Raw genomic sequence first — 19898 nt, 5'->3', positions numbered from 1 at the left:
CTCTCCAGGGAGTCCTTCTGAGATGTCACTGTCCCTGCCAGGCCCCAGAGCCAACCTGTCACTCAGGGGCCATGCCCCTTCCCCAGAGGCTCAAATCAGAAATGAACCTAAGTGAACAGTTCGCAATAGAACTTATGTCCAGCTCAATGGACATAAGCCTTATAAGCGGTTATATCCTTTCTGTAACAGCTTACAACTTTAAGTGTGCTGTATTCCAGAGATAAATCTTCATTACTATGTATGTTTATTTATCTACATACTTTTGTAGAATAATGAACTGGCTCAAAATTGGGAAAAGAAAAGGGTACATCAAGGCTGTATATTGTCACCCTGCTTATTTAACTTATATGCAAAGTACATCATGCCAAATGCTGGGCTGCATGAAGCTCAAACTGAAATTAAGATTGCTGGAAGAAATGTCAGTAACCTCACATATGCTGATGACACCAGTGTACTGGATGCCATGATCTTCGTTTTCTGAATGCTGAGATTTAAGCCAGCTTTTTTATTCTCCTCTTTCACCTTCATCAGGAGGCTCTTTAGTTTCTCTTTGCTTTCTGCCATTAGGGTGGTGTCCCAGTACACCACCACTGGTACCATTAGGTACCAGTACATGCGGTCATGACCCAGATCCTGAGTACATTTCAGTGTTTCACTCTGTCCTGTCCTCATGACAGGAGATATCAGTGCACCACCCTAATGGCAAAAAGCAAAGAGAAACTAAAGAGCCTCTTGATGAAGGTGAAAGAGGAGGGTAAAAAAGCTCGCTTAAAACTGAGCATTCAGAAAACTAAGATCATGGCATCCAGGCCCATCACTTCTTGGCAAATAGATGGAGAAACAATAGAAATAGTGAAAGGCTTTATTTTCTTGGACTCCAGCATCACTGTGGATGGTGACTGCAACCATGAAATTAAAAGATGCTTGCTCCTTGGAAGAAAAGCTATGACAAACCTGCCCCTGCTGTTGCTAAGTCACTTCAGTCATGTCCGACTCTGTGCGACCCCATAGATGGCAGCCCACCAGGCTCCCCGTCCCTGGGATTCTCCAGGCAAGAACACTGGAGTGGGTTGCCATTTCCTTCTCCAATGCAGGAAAGTGAAAAGTGAAAAGTGAAAGTGAAGTCACTCAGTCGTGTCCAACTCTTAGCGACCCCCATGGACGGTGGCCCACCAGGCTCCTCCATCCACGGGATTCTCCAGGCAAGAGTTCTGGAATGGGGCAGTACTAGACAAACCTAGACAGCATATTAAAAGACAGAGACATTAGTCTGCCAACAAAAGTCTGTCTAGTCAAAGCTATGGTTTTTCCAGGAGTCACGTATGAATGTATTGGACCATAAAGAAGGCTGAGTACTGGAGAACTGATAATTTCAAATTGTGTGCTGGAGAAGACTCTTGAGAGTCCCTTGGACTCTGAGGACATCAAACCAGTCCATCATAAAGGAAAGCAGTCCTGATTATTCATTGGAAGGACTGATGCTGAAGCTGAACCTCTAATACTCTGGCCACCTGATGAGAAGAACTGACTCATTTGAAAAAACTCTGATGCTGGGAAAGATTGAAGACAGAGGAGAAGTGGATGACAGAGGATGAGATGGTTGGATGGCATCACAGACTTGATGGACATGCGTGTGAGCAAGCTAAGGGAGATAGTGAAGGACAACAAAGCCTGTCATGCTGAAGTCCAAGGGTCACAAAGAGATGGACAGGACTTTGCAACTGAACAATGACAACATATTGCTGAGAGTTGAAACTCAAGAAAAAAATCCTTCTAGCTTCATGCTGCCCTTTATGACTCACGCATCACAAATACTCCCTCAGGTGTTTGTATCTACTTTGTCTAATTGACCACAGTCCTGTTCATTTCCTTACACAACAATAAATTCTCAATACTCACACTGTGGACCCTGCAAATCATGTAGCTAGTCTTGAGTGCATGACTGCGGTGACCTCCTGATGTGCTGGTTTCCACTCACTATGACCACATGTCTTGGGTTTGGGTGATTAACCTTTCCTATGACCTGAGAGTCAAAGATACAGAATCTCAAGTCAGAAGCAAGAAGGAGCCTTGTATTGTAACCACAACAGCAAGTCTTGAAGTGGAGCTTGGCAAGCCCATGGTGGTTCCACATTTCTACTCAGAACATCCCTGATCCAGGAGATGGAAGAACACACCGCACAGGAGACTTGTGCCTGTGCCAGGCCAGAACAGAAATTGGAGAGTTCCAGCTCAAAGCCTGCCCTTGGATATTTAGGGTTGAAGCAAATAGTACTCTTCTCCTGATTACAGAACCAAAATTCTACTGCCCATGGTTTGGCCAATGGGGCACACGCTGAGTGAACGTGAAAACTTGCTATGCATGTGTCTCATGGGATCTCAACAATTTTGACAAAAAGAGGATGACCTCTTATCAAAATATCATTATTAAATGACCTCAAAGAATGGGTTCATGAGGCAGTTGACACACTCAGCACCACTTCCTGAGCTGGGGTAGGATTGTTTTTGTCCCAGAGGCACCTGATCATGCAGGGCTATGTCTTGGCTGCTGGCACAGAGATACACGGCTGAGTCCGTCAGCTCCAAGGGGTCAAGTTCAGCTCAGAGCGAAAGTCATTGAACTATTTTCCTGAGAATCGATCTGATGTCTTTCCTTTTGTATCGTTTCCCGGTTGTAATACCGAACAAGGAATTGGGGGCCCTGGCCCAGGGCCTATTAGTACCAGTACACAGAGCGGTGTGCAGATTCACGGGAACATCTGAGTCACTTGCTGCTTTCTTGATTTGATCAGGTATTTGGGAGTCTGGGTGACTCCAGAATCCACCAGGCCTGTTAGGGTGCAGACAAGGAAGCTGAGGGCAGAGCACAGGGAAGCCTCCTGCTGCAGGACTCATCACCAGGCTTCTATCTCAGGAAGGCAAAGACATCTGAGAAGCTCCCACACTGTGTCCAGGACTCACTTGCTCCCAGGAGGAAGAGTCACACAGCAGAGGAGCCTGGAGCCCATGGCAGCATCAGGAACCCAAGGCTGCTGCTGGCTGTGGGCGGGGCTCCTGGGGTGAGTGGTGTAGAGTGCTGACCCTCCTGTTCCCTGATTGGAGCATTTGCCTATGACATCACTGCTCTGTGTCTATAAGGCTTCCCTTGTCCACTGGACCGCTTGGCAGGACTCAGGGCTGGCTCCTCTGTGCCCTTCCCTGTTCTGCAGCCCTCAGCAAGGGTGGGTGTGAGGTGAGCACTGTCCCCAGGTCCCCATATGCCCATCACATGGCTTTTTCTTCTCTTCCTGTCCCTGCCTGACACTCATCACCCAGTCCTCACCAGACACACTCATCCCTCACCCTCCACTCCCCATGCTGCTCCAGGAGAAGATCCCTGGGGCACATCCCGAGGCTCAAGGCAAGTCTCCACTCCGCTGAGCAATGAGGAGTCTGTGCTGGGTCCATGTGTCCCTGGACCACTCAGGGAACTCAAACCTGCTCCCTGATGCAGGCATGTAGCCAAGGTTCCCCTAAGCTGCCCTCTCCAGGGTGACTCTCACCCCTCCCAGCACACCCTGCTTACCATGCGCCCACAGTGCCTCCTAGTGGCCAACGGTCTCATGGATCTGTGCCTTTCACCTAAACCAAGAATACAAATTCCCCACACTTTCAATCCCTACTCACACATACACACCCCTCAACTGCTGCCTTCCCAGCCTGGATGAATTAGGGCTGATCTTCAAGTCTAGTCTTAGCCTGTGGAGGTAACACACTGTATGATCAGACATTTCTACTGAGAAGGAAATAATTGCAGCGCTAGATTCCGGAATCTGGTTCCCCAACCATAGGGCAGGCTCATCAACACTTGACGAATCCTAGGAATCTATTTCTTATTAATTCCCCGACTGACTGGGTGCCTGTCAAATGCAGGCTCAGCGCCTTCACATTCACTTGAGCATGTGCTTCTTGAGTCTGAGGAGTCGGGGAGAAGCAAGCCGAACCGCCTCAAGCCTGTGACCCGCTTTGCTTTGAGGAGAGAAGCTGGTTGCCCAGCACCACGAATGACATTTTGGCACAAAGGAGAACAGACGTGGGAGGGATGTCGGGAGAGATGGCTGACCCTGGGGTAAAGGAAAAATGCTCCGATTTTACATGAGACATCCATTGCATGGGGGTACTTCCTTGTGAAGCGTGGCTGCCATTCAGTAACCGATATCCTAGAGCCCTAGACTGTATCACACGCACAAACCTCACATTTAGAAGGACCCTGCACTAGCCGCCTTGCTCTGCTGCTGGGGTTTTCAAATTCTCAATAATTTCTGAACCTGAATATCATGCTCTGGTCATGAGTGGGGGACCCTGGTGACCTCCTGATGAGCTGGTTTCCATGGAACCCGATTGCACGTCTGGGGTCTTGGGGACTAACCATTCCTGGGGCCTCACCATTCCTGGGGCCTCAGAGACAAAAACACAGAAACTAAAGTCAGAAGAAATAAATGAGTCTGATGTTGTAGCCACAAAAAAGCCTGGAATCAAGGCCTGGCAAGTCCACGGGATCCATACCTGTGCTCAGAATGTCTCTGGTCCAAGAGACAGTGGGACCCACAGCGCAGGATACTAGTGCCCAGGCCCGGCCCCTAAGAAAGGGGGACTTTTCAGTTCAACTCCTGTGACTTGGTCTCTGGGGTCAAATCAAAGGCAAGCCTTCTCCTGACATGAAATGATCTCTCAACAAAATCGCTGCTGCTGGTTGCCTGCTCAGTCCCAGCACCCAGTTTGTGAGCAGGAAGCCTTGCTGTGTGTGTCACATGGGAGCTCAAAGTGCTTTCCTAAGAATTGAGGACCTCCTGTCAAATAGCATCATAAAATGATTTCAGATAATGTGTGCACGAGAAGAGAAATTTATGAAAGTACATATCTAACTAAAGAAAAAAAGAAAGCCTGTAGCAGCAGGGAAGACCTTTGGATGGTCATTTTCCAAACCATCCATCTCCAGATAGGATAGTCCCTGACATAGATATGGTGCTCACATGCTTTCAAGAACTTCTTACCCACAATACTTTCCAGGAGCAATCGCTTAAATATTTAGCTCTGGGCTAAAGAGGACTTAAAAAAAATGACAGCAACAGAAATCATACTGTTGGTTGTCAGGGAAGGAGACAGGCCTGGGATGGGGCCTCAGAGAAGTTTTGGTGACGAAATGTTCTCAGTCATTATAGGTGAATATTCCATGGGCACATACCTATGGATTGATCAAAACCATTCATCTGTTCAATATACAGTATGTAATGTTATTGTATATACAGCAGATCCCTTGGACCACACTCTTTTGAATTTCATGGGTCCAGTTTTGTGTGGAATTTTTAATGGATACTAATCACAGACCTTGTTGTTCACCTGGTAAAGAATCTGCTTGCAGTGGGAGAGACCTGAGTGGGATCCCTGGGTTGGGAAGATCTGCTGGAGAAGGGAAAGGCTACCCACTCCAGTATTCTGGCCTGGAGAGAATTTATATTTCATGGACTGTACAGTCCATGGGGTGGCAAAGAGTCAGACATGATTGAGTGACTTTCACTTTCACTTTCACTTTTCACAGTACCACACAATTGTGGCTGGTTGAATCTGTGGATGTGAAATCACAAACAGGGTTGACTGACTTTTAAACAAAGTTTTACAGCAGGGTTAAGGCTGGTTCAGGGCCCCCAGACTTCACATTATTCAAATGTTAACTATAATTCACATGCCAATAAAGTTGATGTAAAAATGCCTGAGGGTAAGTTACATGCTCTGTTTATCTCATGTATGGAACCAGCAAGCATAATTACTTTCTTTCCTCTGACATCTGAAGTCCTCAAGTATAGGGTTTGAAGTCAAAATGTGTCCATATCTACTTTCGCACCTAGGAAGCACTAGAGGAGGCTGTCAGAGATTAGCAAATGGAGTCAAGAAATCCAAAGTCCTGTTACTTGACAGGGAGTTCATGCTTATTAAATTCTTGTGCAACCCTGAAAGATGCTGTCCTGACTAATGCAGTATGTCACCTTGACTCTGCCTTGGATATTTAGCTTTATTCTTTGGGTGCTCCAAAGAGGGATATTTTTTCGCTTAGATGGTAAAGCGTCTGTCTGCAATGTGGGAGACCCGGGTTCAATCCCTGGGTCGGGAAGATCCCTGGAGAAGGAAATGGCAACCCACTCCAGTACTCTTGCCTAGAAAATTCCACAGATGGAGGAGCCTTGTGGACTACAGTCCATGGAGTCACAAAGAGTCAGACACGACTGAGCGACTTCACTTTCAAAATGTGAATAGGTATATTTTAATAACAGATTAGATTAACATTTTAATTCATAAAGCAGACAACCCTCCATAATGTTGGTGGCCTTCATGAAACCAGGTGAAGAGATGAATAGACGAAAATGCTGATCCTCCTCCAAGTAAGAGAGAATTGTCAGCCGATGGCCTTCACACTGGACCATTAGTTCTTCTACTTTTGAGCTTAAACATTAGCTCCCCCTCAGTCTCTAGTAGCACCAGACCAGCTTGCAGCTTTTCGACTTACCAGTCTTAACAACTATGTGAGCCAACTGCTTTAAAACATGCACATGTGTGTGCGTGTGTGTGTGTGTGTATTTATGTGTATTATTTATTCTATGTGGGGGAAAGTTTTATGGGGACAAAGACCACAGGTAATGAGGACAGGCGTGAATCAAATTCCTTACTCTGAAAGTAATGACATATAAGATGTGGACAATCAGTTCCCGTCAGATGTATAAACAGGTAAAATAATACTTACCTAGCATGATCTTTGGAAGCATTAAAACACAGCAGAGGAAGAATGTCTGGGAGAGTCTATCGGATCTATGTAGGCCTGAAAGGGAGGCAGTCACCCTCACAGCCACTTCCTGAGTTGGGGCAGGGATGTTTTTGTACCAGAGGCACCTGATCATGCAGGGCTGTGTCTTGGCTGCTGGCACAGAGATACACGGCTGAGTCCGACAGCTCCAAGGAGCTCAGGTTCATCTGAGAGTGAGAGTCACTGAACTGTTCACCTGAGAATCGACCTGGCATGTTTCCTTTTGTACGCACTTTCCCATCATAATATTGAACAAGGAACTGGGGGCCCTGTCCCAGGGCCTGTTGGTACCAGGATACATAGAGGTGTCCAGATTCAGGGGAACATCTCAGAATCCCTTGCTGCTTTCTTGATTTGATCAGGTATTTGGGGGTCTGGGTGACCTCAGAATCCACCAGGCCTGTTGGGAAGGAGACAGAAGGAAGCTGAGGGCAGAGCACAGGGAGGCCTCCTGTTGCAGCCCTCATCACCAGGCTTCTATCCCAGGGAGGCAAAGACATCTCAGAGGCTTCTACACTGTGTGCAGGACTCACCTGCTCCCAGGAGGCAGAGAGTCACACAGCAGAGGAGCCTGGAGCCCATGGCAGCATCAGGAACCCAGGACTGCTGCTGGCTGGGGGCGGGGCTCCTAGGATGAGAGGGTAAGTGCTGACCCTCCTGCTTCCCTGATTGGAGCTTTTGCCTATGACATCACTGCTCTGTGTCTCTGCAGGCTGCCCCTGTCCACTGGACCCCTTGGCAGGATCCAGGGCTGGCTCCTCTGTGCCCTTCCCTGTCCTGACAGCCCTCAGCAAGGATGGGTGTGAGGTGAGCTTCGTCCCCTGGTCGCATGTGTCCACACACTCTTGTTCTGCTCTGTCTGACCCTGCCTGACACTCATCTCCCAGCCCTCACCAGATACACCAACTTCTCACCCTCCCCTCCCCATGCTGCTCCAGGGGATGGGCCCCTGGGCACATCCTGAAGCTCCAGGCAGGACCCCTCTTCCCTGAGCAGAGGAGTCTATGCTGGCTACATGTGTCCCAGGACCACTCAGGGAACTCAAACCTGCTCCCAGGTGCAGGCATGTAGCCAAGGTTCCCTTAAGCTGCCCTCCCCAGGGCGACTCTCACCCCATCCCAGGGCAGCCTGCTCACCACGGAAACACAGTGCCTCCTGTGCCCAAAGATCCATGGCCTCATGGATTTGCAGCCTCTGTTTGAAGCAAGGTTTCAAAAATCCCACACCCTGAACACACACACACACACACACACACACACACACACAGCCACACACACACATATCTGTTCTACTGTCTTCCTAGACTGGCTGATTAGGGTTGATTTTCAAATCCACTCTTAGGCTCTGGAGGTAGAAGACTGTATGATCTGACCGTTTTCCTATAGGAAGGAATTATAAGCAAGGAAATAATTGCTTCACCAGTACAATGATGGTAGTTAGCTAAAGATGGAAATATATGTCATAAAATAAATGCTCAGAGGATCTCAAGTGAATCTGCCTGCAAACATGTCTTCATAGCTATTTCTGATTAATCAGAGGCATATATTTTCAGATTTCCTATTAAATGTGTATTAACCTATTTATTTCCTATGAACTTGTAAAATCTTCATATAATAAGATACCATGGAGGAAAATTTTGACTTTGAGAAGATTTCTCTGAGGGAAATGATAGAAATCTGGTCCAGGTTAATTGAGATACTAAGAAAGAGGGGCAGGGAAGGAGAACACACACACCCAGCCTGTCTCTCCTCCTGGGAATGGACTCCCAAGGGATTTTGGATGGTTTCTAATTAATTGAGGTTGTTTTCTCTTTGATGACCCCAAGAGCTTGCTGAAACACGACCGCTTACACGTAGTTACAAAGTTCCCTGTGTCATGGGAATGCACTTGACCCAGATGAGGGCAGAGCAGTGTGTCTGGAGCAGAGAGGGCAGGGGAGTGAGGCCAAGGCAGTAAAGGAGGAAAGACCCGCCCCTCTGGAGGGCAAGAGCAGGGAGCACTTGAGAGCTAGGCTGTGGGAGAAACTTCCAGACAGACAGCAATGAGGTGCCATGGAGAGACAAGAGGGTCTAGATATATCTAATTTACTAATATTCTTCCCTTCCGGAGGTCTTAAGCTGATGAGGAAGAGTCAGAACTAGTTAGAACTGGGTGCATTCCGAACTGCATCCAGGGAGGATGCAGAGGAAAGACAGAGCCTAATGGTGGACATGTGTCTCCGAGTCCCTGGGGTCAGATGCAGGCCTGTCCAGGTCACATATCAGGGTCACAGTGCTGGCACGTGGTCCCCAGGGCATTAGGTTCCCAGTGCTAGGATCCTGCATGTGGGCCCCTTGTCTTTTTCAACAGAGAGCAGGTGGCTGTGCAGCGCCGTGGAGTAACTGCTGGCACAGAAGTACGCAGATGTCTGAGAGTGGTTGGCAGACTCCAGCGTGAGAGAGAAGGTCTCTGTGTTTGATCTAGAGGCGCTGTACCTGTCGGGCACGCCTCCTGGCTTGCTAGTGTGCATACCAGCTGAGTAATGGATCAGCCTCAGCCCGTGTCCCAGGTCTTGTCGGTACTAGTACATGCGGTCATGACCCAGATCCTGAGTACATGTCAGTGTTGCCCTCTGTCCTGTCCTTACCACCTGGAATCTGGGGTCCTGAGTGACACGAGCATGGACCGCCCCTGCAGAGAAGGAGGACCAATGCTGCTGTCACATCAGACAGGCTTAGTGCTGGGACCCCGAAGGGGACCCTGCCCCCCAGGACTCACCTCTCTGCAGGAGACGGAAGACCACACAGTCCAGGAGGCAGGGGCTCATGGCGGGTGCGGGGCGGGTGGAGGGCCCTCTGGGTGAGTGTGGATGAGAGGGAAAGGGGCTCTCCAGGGAGTCCTTCTGAGATGTCACTGTCCCTGCCAGGCCCCACAGCCAACCTATCACTCAGGTGGCCACGCCCCTTCTCCTAGAGGGTCAAACCAGAAATGAACCTGAGTGAACAGTTCACAACAGGGAGACCCATCCAGATTAATGGACTTGAGCCTTACAAGTTATTGTAACCTTTCTGTAAACAGTTTGCGATTTTATCTATACTTTATTCCAGAGACAATTCTTGGTAAATGTGTGTATTACTTTAATTTGTCTACATATTTCTATAGCTCTGCATCTTGGGAAATTCCCTCTAGCTTCCTGCTCTCCTTCATGATAGGAGTCCCAGTAGGACTTCAAGGCCCATTTCTGCTTTAACTGATCGCAGCCCTGAGAATGGCCTTCCACCTACCATGTTTCTCCAGGTTTCTGCTGCCAACCTCATTGAAGGCTCATCAGCATTTGAGGAATTGTTTGGATCTGTTCTTATCAACTCACTGACAGACAGTCCACCAGCCAAAGGCAGGTACAGCTCCTTCATGTTCACAGGAGCCCCCGCTTCCCATGTCGGGAGAGGCCTCAGGCCTGTGACCCACCTTTCTGGGAGGAGAGAAGCTGGTTGCCCAGCACAGGACGACGGATTGGCAGAAAGTAATGCAGACTTAGGAGCAACAGTGGTGAGACGTGGCACACATCAGGGTAAGTGAAAAATGTGCTTTTTTTTTTATCTGAGACATTCTTTTCATGGGAATACCTCCTTGTGATGCGTGGCTGCCATTCACTGAGTAACATTTCATATCACAGAGCCCCAAACTGTATCTTGTTACACATAACACAACACGTATATGTAACTTGCTCTGTATGGAGACGGTTCCATGAGGAAAGGAACCACAGGTGTTGAGAGGAAACTTGAGCTGCAATCCTAGCTGTAACAGTCATGAAGTATGAGATCTGGGCAATTCAAATCCCCTCAGATATATAAACAGTTGAAATAATACTTATCTCGCATGATCTTCAATTCAGTTCAGGTCATTTCAGTTCAGTCCATTTCAGTTCAGTCGCTCAGTTGTGTCCGACTCTTTGCGACCCCATGAATTGCAGCATGCCAGGCCTCCCTGTCCATCACCAACTCAGCATTAAAACATATCAAGAAATGAATGTCTGGGAAAATCTATTTCTCTACCAGAGACTGGGCTTGGCACACTGGCAGTCGACACGCTCACCACCACTTCCTGAGCTGGGGCAGGACTGTTTTTGTCCCAGAGGCACCTGATCATGCAGGGCTGTGTCTGGGCTGCTGGCACAGAGATACAGAGCAGAGTCCATCAGCTCCAAGGAGGTCAAGTTCAACTCCGAGCCTGACTGTTGACCTGAGAATCGATCTGACATGTTTCCTCTTTGATACACTTTTCCATCAAAATACTGAACGAGGAACTGGGGGCCCTGGCCCAGGGCCTGTTGGAACCAGTACACAGAGCGGTGTCCAGATTCAGGGGAACATCTCAGTGTCACTTGCTGTTTTCTTGATTTGGTCAGGAATTTTGGGGTCTGGGTGACTTCAGAATCCACCAGGCCTGTTGGGAAGAGACAAGGAAATAGAGAGGAGAGAACAGGGGAAGCCTCCTGCTGCAGCACTTTCCAGGAGTCTTGCGTTTTGGGGATGGCAAAAGCAAAGTCATCTCAGAAGCTCCCACACTGTGTCCAGGACTCACCTGCTCCCAGGAGGCAGAGAGTCATGCAGCAGAGGAGCCTGGAGCCCATGGCAGCATCAGGAACCCAAGACCACTACTGGCTGGGGGCGGGTCTCCTGGAGTGAGTGGTGTAAAGTGCTGAAGGTCCTGCTTCCCTGATTGGAGCATTTGCCTATGACGTCACTGCTGTGTCTATCAGGCTGCCCTTGTCCATTGGACCCCTTACCAATACGCAGGGCTGGGTCCTCTATGCCCTTCCCTGTCCTGACAGCCCCTCAGCAAGCCTGGCTGTGAGGTGAGCTTCATCCCCTTGTCCCATATGCACACAACATGCCTTGTTCTTCTCTGCCCGACCCTGCCTGACACTCATCACCAGCCACCAGGCCCTCACCAGTCACCCCAACCCCTTCACCATTCCGCTTCCCGTGCTGAGTTAGGTCATGACCCTCTGTGTTCATCCCATGGTCCCAGGCAGGTCCCCAGTTCCCTGAGCAGTGAGGAGTCTGTGCTGGCTCCATGTGTCCCAGGACCACTCAGGGAATTCAGACCTGCTCCCAGAGGCAGGCATGATATAGACAAGGTTCTGTTAAGCTGCCCTCCCCAGAGTGACTCTCACACCCTCCCAGCACACTCTGCTTATTATGGAACAGTGCCTCCAAGTGGCAGTTGGTACCAGTACACACGGTCATGACCCAGATCCTGAGTACATGTCAGTGTTGCCCTCTGTCCTGTCCTCACGACCTGGAATCTGGGGTCCTGAGTGACACCAGCATGGCCCGCCCCTGTGGAAGGAGGACCGATGCTGCAGTCACAGAGGACATGCTTAGTGCTGGGACCCCGACGGGGACCCTGTCCCCCAGGACTCACCTGCCAGCAGGAGACAGAAGACCACACAGCCCAGGAGGCAGGGGCTCATGGCGGGGGCGGGATGGGCTGAGGCCCTCTGGGCTGAGTGTGGATGAGAGGGGAGAGGGGCTCTCCAGAGGGGCTCTCTCTCTGAGATGTCACTGCCCCTGCCAGGTCCCAGAGCCAACCTGTCACTCAGGGGCCACGCCTCTTCCCCCAGAGGCTCAAATCAAAGATGAACCTGAGAGAGTCAATCCCTCGGCCAATTGATAAGAAGTCCAGGTCCCCGAGGAGAAAGGGTTCCAGAGTCCTCGAGAAGGCAAAAGGGGTCCAGGGCTCTCAAGGAGAAAGGGATAAACATTTTCTTTACATTGCTTTGTTTAGTCAATATAGCATAGTATCTTGCTCAAGAACATGTTTCTCCTTAACAAGAACCTTCTGACTAATCTTTTTTATCTTAAGATGTATATTGTGGAAGTGAGTTTGGTGAGATCTTTCTGTTGTCAGTTCTAATCTTATTAATTTAAGATGTATGTTGTGAGTGGGTCCGATGAAATACATAAGATCTTGATTAGACTAGCAAGTGGGGGTGCTCTCCCTCCCCTCCTGGTGTCTATGAGAGAAGCTTTCCTAAAATGTCCCTTTTTATACTCGGCTACTTTGTGTATTGGGTGTTGAAGCTCTTGGGTGTTGAAGACTGGTCCCTGGCCCCAAAGGTAAATCTTTTTGGAGATCATGAATCCGCCACCTTTCAACGTAAGCTATCAAACCTGAGTGAACAGTTGCCTTACAAGTTGCTGTAACCTTTATGTAAAACTGGTTAAATTTTTTGTATGTTCTAGTCCACAGATAATTTTTTTTATTGTTTCATTAATATATTTATTACTTTTATATATGCACATATTTCTGTAGTCTTCAGTCTTGCAGAAATTCTTCTGGCTTCCTGTTGCCCTTATGACTCATGTGTCCCAATAGGACTTCAAGGCCCACTTCCGGTTTACTTGACTGCAGACCTGAGAATGTCCCTCCACCCACCATGTTTATCCAGGTATCTGTTCCCAACATCATCGCAAGCTCATCAAGACTTGAGGACTTGTTTGGTCTATTTCTTATCAATTCACTGACAAGACAGTCCACTGGCCAGAGCAGGTAAATTCCTTCATGTTCACAGGATCCAGGGCCTCCCATGTTGAGGCAGGGAGCAAGCAGAGCCCCCTCAGGCCTGTGACTCACCTTTCTGGGTGGAGAGAAGCTGGTTGCCCAGCACAGGATGGCGTATTGACACAAAGGAATGCAGGCTTAGGAGGGACATGGAGGGAGGTGCAGACGCCAGGGTAATGAAAATGCTGTTTTTATTTGAGACATTCCACCCATGGGAATACCTCCTTGTGATCCGTGGCTGCCATTCATGAATAACAATTTATATCATAGAGCCCCAGATTCTATCTTGTTTCACGTAACCCACATGCATATCTAATTTGTTCTGTAGGGAGACAGTTTCATTGGGGAAAAGAGAACACAAGTGTTGAAAACAGACTTGAGTCAGAGTCCTTGCGATAACAATATGAAGTATGAGATCTGGGCAAATCATGTTCACTCAGATGTATAAACAGTTAAAATAATACTTACTTTGCATGATCTTTGTGAGCATTAAAACATATCAAGAAATGAATATCTGGGGAAGACTGTCCACTCTGCCTGGCCTGGGCCAGCCAGGCAGGCAGTCGACACACTCACCACCACTCACTACCACTTCCTGAGCTGGGGCAGGAGTGTTTTTGGCCCAGAGGCACCTGATCATGGAGGGCTGTGTCTTGGCTGCTGGCACAGAGATACACAGCTGAGTCTCAGCTCCAAGGAAGTCAAGTTCATCTCAGAGTGAAAGTCACTGAACTGTTTTCCTGAGAATCGATCTGATATCTTTCCTTTTGTATCATTTCCCTGTTGTAATACTGAACAAGGAATTGGGGGCCCTGGCCCAGGGCCTATTGGTACCAGTACACAGAGCAGTGTGCAGATTCAGGGGAACATCTCAGAGTCACTTGCTGTTGTCTCGATTTGATCAGGTATTTGGGAGTCTGAGTGACTTCAGAATCCACCAGGCCTGTTAGGGAGCAGACAAGGAAGCTAAGGGCAGAGCACAGGGGAAACCTCCTCTTGCAACCCTCTTCACCAGGCTTCTATCTCAGGGAGGCAAAGACATCTCAGAAACTCCCACACTGTGTCCAGGACTCACCTGCTCCCAGGAGGCACAGAGTCACACAGCAGAGGAGCCTGGAGCCCATGGCAGTATCAGGAATCCAAGACTACCATTAGCTGGAGGCAGGTCTCCTGGGGTGTGTGGTGAAAGCACTGACCTTCCCCGTTCCCTGATTGGATAATTTGCCTATGACATCACTGCTCTGTGTCTATCAGGCTGCCCTTGTCCTCTGGACCCCTTGGCAGGACCCAGGGCTGGCTCCTCTATGCCCTTCCCTGTCCTGACAGCCCCTCAGCAAAGGGTGGGTTTGAAGTGTGCACTCTCCCCATGTCTCCATATGTCCACAATATGGCTTGTTGTCCTCTCTCTGCTCCTTCCTGACACTGGTCTCCAAGCTCTCAGCAGCCACCCAAACCCCTCACCCTCCACTTCCCTTGCAGGCCCCCCTGCAGGGCCCCTCTGCAGGTCCCATCCCAAAGCTCTAGGCACATCCCCGCTTCCCCGGCACTGAGGAGTCTGTGTTGGCTCCATGTGTCCCAAGATCACTCAGGGAACTCAAGCCTGTTCCCTGACACAGCCATGTAGTTAAGGTTCCCTAAAGCTGCCCTCCTGGGGGACCCTCAACCCCTCCCAGCACACCCTGGTTATATGGGCCCACAGTGCCTCCTGGTGGCCAGTGGTTCACAGTCTCATGGATTTGCATCCTCTGTCTAAAGCAGGGGTACAGAACCCCCACAAGCTTAATACACACACACACACACACTCACACACACACTCACACTCACACACACACACTCACATACACGCACACTCACACACACTCACACACACTCTAGTGTTCTACTGCCTTCCCATCCTGGCTGAATTAGGGTTGATCTTCAGATCTACTCTGAGCCTCTGGAAGTTGAAGACTCAATGATCCAACAGTTTCACTGAGAAGGAAAAAATTGCTGTATAACTGCAAAGACGGTACTTAGCTAAGATGGAAATAATCACCATAAAATAAACACTCTGAGGATCTCACATGAATATGCCTGGAAACCTGTATTCCATACCTACCTCTGATTAATCAGATACATATATTTCCAGATTTCTTGTATAAATTAAGCATTTCCAAATTCTAGTTAATACATTTTATAAAGAGCTTTTATATATATGAACTCATATATTTCTACACTTATAAAATCTTGATATAATGGGGCAATGGAAGATGTATTTTGACTTTGAGAAGATTTTGATGAGGAAGGTGGTGCCAAGCTGGCCGAGGTTAGGTGAGATGCTGAGGAAGTCGGGGGCGGGAGGATGAACACACAAAGCCAGTGTCTCCTTCAGATGGACTCACATGAGATTCGGATAATTGATAACTAACTGAAGCTGATTTCTCTTTGATGACTCCAGACAGCTTGCTCAAAGCAGACCATGTGCAGAGGGCACTTTAAAAGCTTCCGTGTGACTTGGGAAGGGACATGACCCGGTTGAGGGAGGAGCAGCATGGGTGTGGTAGAGGGGGCCAGGGAGGTGAGGAGAGGAACGTCCTGCCCACCCAAGAAAGGTGGGCAAGAGCGGAGACCACGTGAGAGCCAGTCGGGGAGAGCCTTCCAGAGAGACAGCATTGACGTGAGACAAGAGGATCTGTTTTCATCTAGTTTACCAGCCACCTTCCCTCCTGGAGGTCTAGGCTCAGGTGAGGACTAGCAGTCAGAGCTGGAGAAGCATTTTCTTGGTTCACAGGGAGGATGCAGGGAAAAGACAGAGATGGATGGTGAACACATGTCTCAGAGTCCCTGAGTGAGGTTTGGGTCAACCTAGTCCACACACCTGGGAGAAGGCAATGGCACCCCACTCCAGTACTCTTGCCTGGAAAATCCCATGGACAGAGGAGCCTGATGGGTTGCAGTCCATGGGGTCGCAAAGAGTCAGACATGACTGAGAGACTTTACTTTCACTTTCACGCATTGGAGAAGAAAATGGCAGCCCACTCCAGTGTTCTTGCCTGGAGAATCCCAGGGACGGGGAGCCTGGTGGACTACCATCTATGGGGTCGCACAGAGTCGGACACGACTGAAGCGACTTAGCAGCAGCAGCAGCAGTCCACACACCTAGGGTCACGCTGCAGGCACATGGCTAACCAAGCCCTGAGGCTCCCGGTGCTAGGAGCTTTCACTTGGATCCCCTGTCTTTTTGCACAGAAAGGAGGTGGCCGTGCAGCGCTGTGGAGTAACTGCTGGTGCAGAAGTACACAGATGTCTGGGAGGGGTTGGCGGACTCCAGCGTGAGAGGGAAGTTCTCTTTGCTTGGTCTGGAGATGCTGTAGCCCTCGGGCACGTCTCCTTGCTGCGTGGTGGGAGGTCCAGCTGAATAATGGATCAGCCTCAGCCCGTGTCCTGGGTCTTGTCGGTACCAGTACATATAGTTATGACCCAGATCCTGAGTACAATTAAGTGTAGCCCTTTGTCCTGTCTTCACCACCTGGAATCTGGGGTCCTGAGTGACACCAGCATGGACGACCCCTGTGGAGAAGGAGGACCGATGCTGCAGTCACAGCGGACAGACTTAGTGCTGGCACCCTGAAGGGGACCCTGCCCCCAGGACTCACCTGCCTGCAGGAGACAGAAGACCACACAGCCCAGGAGGCAGGGGCTCATGGCGGGGGTGGGGCGGGTGGAGGGCCCTCTGGGCTGAGTGTGGATGAGAGGGAGAGGGTTCTCCAGGGAGTCCTTCTGAGATGTCACTGTCCCTGCCAGGCCCCAGAGCCAACCTGTCACTCAGGAGGCCACACCCCTTCCCCTAGAGGCTCAAATCAAAGTTGATTCTAAATCAGTAGCTTAGAACAAGGAGATGGCTTGGACAGATTGCTTGGACATGGTCTGAACAGATGTAAGTCTTACAAAGTGTTGTAACCTTTCCTTAGAGTAGTTTGTACCTTTATATATATTTCACTCGGGAGATAATTCCTTAATTTGTATATTAGCATATTTGTCTACATATTTCTATAGTTTTGAATCTCAGAGGACATCCTTAGGGCTTCCTGCTGTCCTTTATGACCCATGCATCCCAAATTCTCCCTCAAGTGTTGTTTCTGCTTTGCTCAATTGACCAGAGTCCTGCTCCTGTCCTCTCATCTACAATGATTCTTTGGCGTCTGGTTCCTTAACGGCAGGGCAGACTCATCAGTATTTGAGAAATCGTTTGGCTCTGTTTCTTCTCAGTTCACTAACAGACAGGACATCGGCCAAATGCAGGTACAGCGCCTTCACGTTCGCCAAAGTATGTGCTTTCCGAGTCTGAGGGCGCAGGGAGGGGACACAGCAAGTGGAACCACCGCAGCCCTAAGACAGAACTGTCTTTGTGGCCAGAAGCTGGTTGCTCAACGCGGATGACATTTTCAAACAAAGGACCACATATATGAGAGGGATTTGGGGTGAAGTGCCGGACTCCAGGATAAATGAAAAGTGCTCTGACTTTATGTGAGACATCCACCCCATGGGAATACTTCCCTGCGAAGCATGACTGCCATTAATAAATTGATATCTTAGAGCCCTAGTCTATCTTGTTGCACAAACCCCACACTCAAAAGGACCCTGTACCTACAGCGACGCTCTGCTGTCGGGATCTTCAAATTCTTCATAGTCTCTGAACCATGGACTGTGTAAATTGTGTACCAGATCCTGGTTACATGATTTTAGACCTGCTGTGACCTCCTGATGGTCGGTTTCCCTTTAGCATGACCACACGTCTACTGTCTGGGTGACTAACTACTCCTGGGTCCTGGGACAGAAAGACACTGAAAGTCAAGTGAGAAACAAAGAAGGAAACTCATGTCACAACCACAGCAACTAGCCTTGAATCTGGGCCTGGCAAGCCCACGAGGGGTTCCACACACGTGCTCAGGACTTCTCTGGTCCAGGAGACAGAAGCACACAGTAAAGGGGGTCATACCCGGGCCAGGCCAGGAGCCAGGGGTCTTTCCAGCTCACGGCCTATGGCCTGAATCCTTGGGATCAAGTCATAGGAACCCTTCTCTGACATGGAATAATCATTCACTGATACAACTACTGCTGGTGGTCTGGCCAGCCCAGGACCCAATGCGTGAATCTGAAGCCTTGCTATGTTGTTTCTCATACAATATTAACAAAAAATCATTATAAAATGATTTCAGAAAAAGGGTTCATGAGAAAAAAAATCTATGAAATTGAGTAAATAAATCTTACAGCTGTACCAGCTGGTAAGACCTTTGATAGTCATTTTATCAAACCATTAATTCCCAGTTAGGATTGTCTATCACACGGAAATGGTATCTTATATGGTTTCAAGCACTTTGTTAATTATAACACTTTCCAGGAACACTTAACTGTCTTACATAGTTAGCTTCAGGCTAAAAAGGAATTGTTCTGATGGGTATAGACATTATGTTTTCACTAAAAAGATACATGAGCAAAACAAATCTACAGCAACAGAAATCATACTCTTGGTTGTCAGGGAAGGAGAGAGTCCTGGGAACGGGGCCTGAGGGAATTTCTGGTGATAAAATGTTCTCTGTCTTAAAGGGACAGATGTTTCATCAGCATATACATATATATTGATCAAACTGTAGATCTCTTCATTATACAGTGTGAATATACACCTGACCCTTGAACAACACAAGTTTGAACTGAGTGGGTCCACTTGTGGGTGGATATTTTAATAAATATGTACTAAGGTACTGAACAGCTGTGATTGGTTGAATCCATGGATGTGGAATCTCAGATACACTGTTGAATGTCCAAATGAAAGTCACTCAGTTGTGTCCGACTCTTTGCAATCCCATGGACTATACAGTCTATTGAATTCTCCAGGCCAGAATACTGGAGTGGGTAGGGTAGCCTTTCCCTTCTCCAGGGGATCTTCCCAACCCAGGTCCCCTGTATTGCAGGTGGATTCTTTACCAGCTGAGCCACAAGGGAAGCCCAAGAACACTGAAGTGGGTAGCCTATTCCTTCTGCAGTGGATCTTCCTGACCCAGGAATCGAACTGGGGTCTTCTGCATTGCAGGTGGATTCTTTACCAACTGAGCTGTCAGGGAAGCCCCCAGACTATAAGGTTGTAAGAGGCTCAGGGACCCTAAAATCTACATTGTTTACTTGTAAACTACAGTTCAAATATCAATAAAAGTGATTTTAAAATATCTGAGGTGAGATGTTACAAGCTCTTTTTAATTCATGTAATGAATCATTAGGCATAATTTTCCTTTCACTGGGACTTCTGATGTCCTCAATTAAAGGGTTTCAAGGCAAAACATGTCCATCTCTACCTTTGCACCTAGGAAATGGTAGAAGAGGCTGTCAGAGGTTAGCAAAGGGAATCAAGAAATCCAGAGTCCTGTTATGTGCCAGGGACTTCATGCTTATTAAATACTTATGAAACCCAGGAACACGGTGTGATGGCTACTTGAACGTGTCACCTTGACTGTGGCAGAGACATTTAATTAAATTTTAT

At 48.6% G+C, this 19898-nt stretch overlaps 3 gene segments (V, D, J or C); all 3 read right to left on the bottom strand.

The window, feature by feature from the left end:
* Positions 1–6269: 6269 nt before the first annotated feature.
* On the bottom strand, positions 6270–9726 carry LOC121819450 (T cell receptor beta variable 5-1-like). The segment is given in 4 exon segments: positions 6270–7235; positions 7369–7463; positions 9310–9505; positions 9593–9726. Coding segments are annotated over 3 exon segments (525 nt in total).
* Positions 9727–10865: 1139 nt separating this feature from the next.
* Positions 10866–12293, bottom strand: LOC101115704 (T cell receptor beta variable 5-6-like). The segment is given in 2 exon segments: positions 10866–11260; positions 12245–12293. Coding segments are annotated over 2 exon segments (444 nt in total).
* A 4290-nt stretch (positions 12294–16583) lies between these two features.
* LOC114114557 (T cell receptor beta variable 6-2-like) lies at positions 16584–17153 on the bottom strand. The segment is given in 2 exon segments: positions 16584–16933; positions 17020–17153. Coding segments are annotated over 2 exon segments (399 nt in total).
* Between the last annotated feature and the right edge of the window lie 2745 nt (positions 17154–19898).

The sequence above is a fragment of the Ovis aries genome, chromosome 4 (genome assembly GCF_016772045.2).
Source record: "Ovis aries strain OAR_USU_Benz2616 breed Rambouillet chromosome 4, ARS-UI_Ramb_v3.0, whole genome shotgun sequence".
NCBI lineage: Eukaryota > Metazoa > Chordata > Mammalia > Artiodactyla > Bovidae > Ovis > Ovis aries.
The sequence above is the reverse complement of the archived record's forward strand: the minus strand, read 5'-3'. Positions and strand labels throughout refer to the sequence as shown.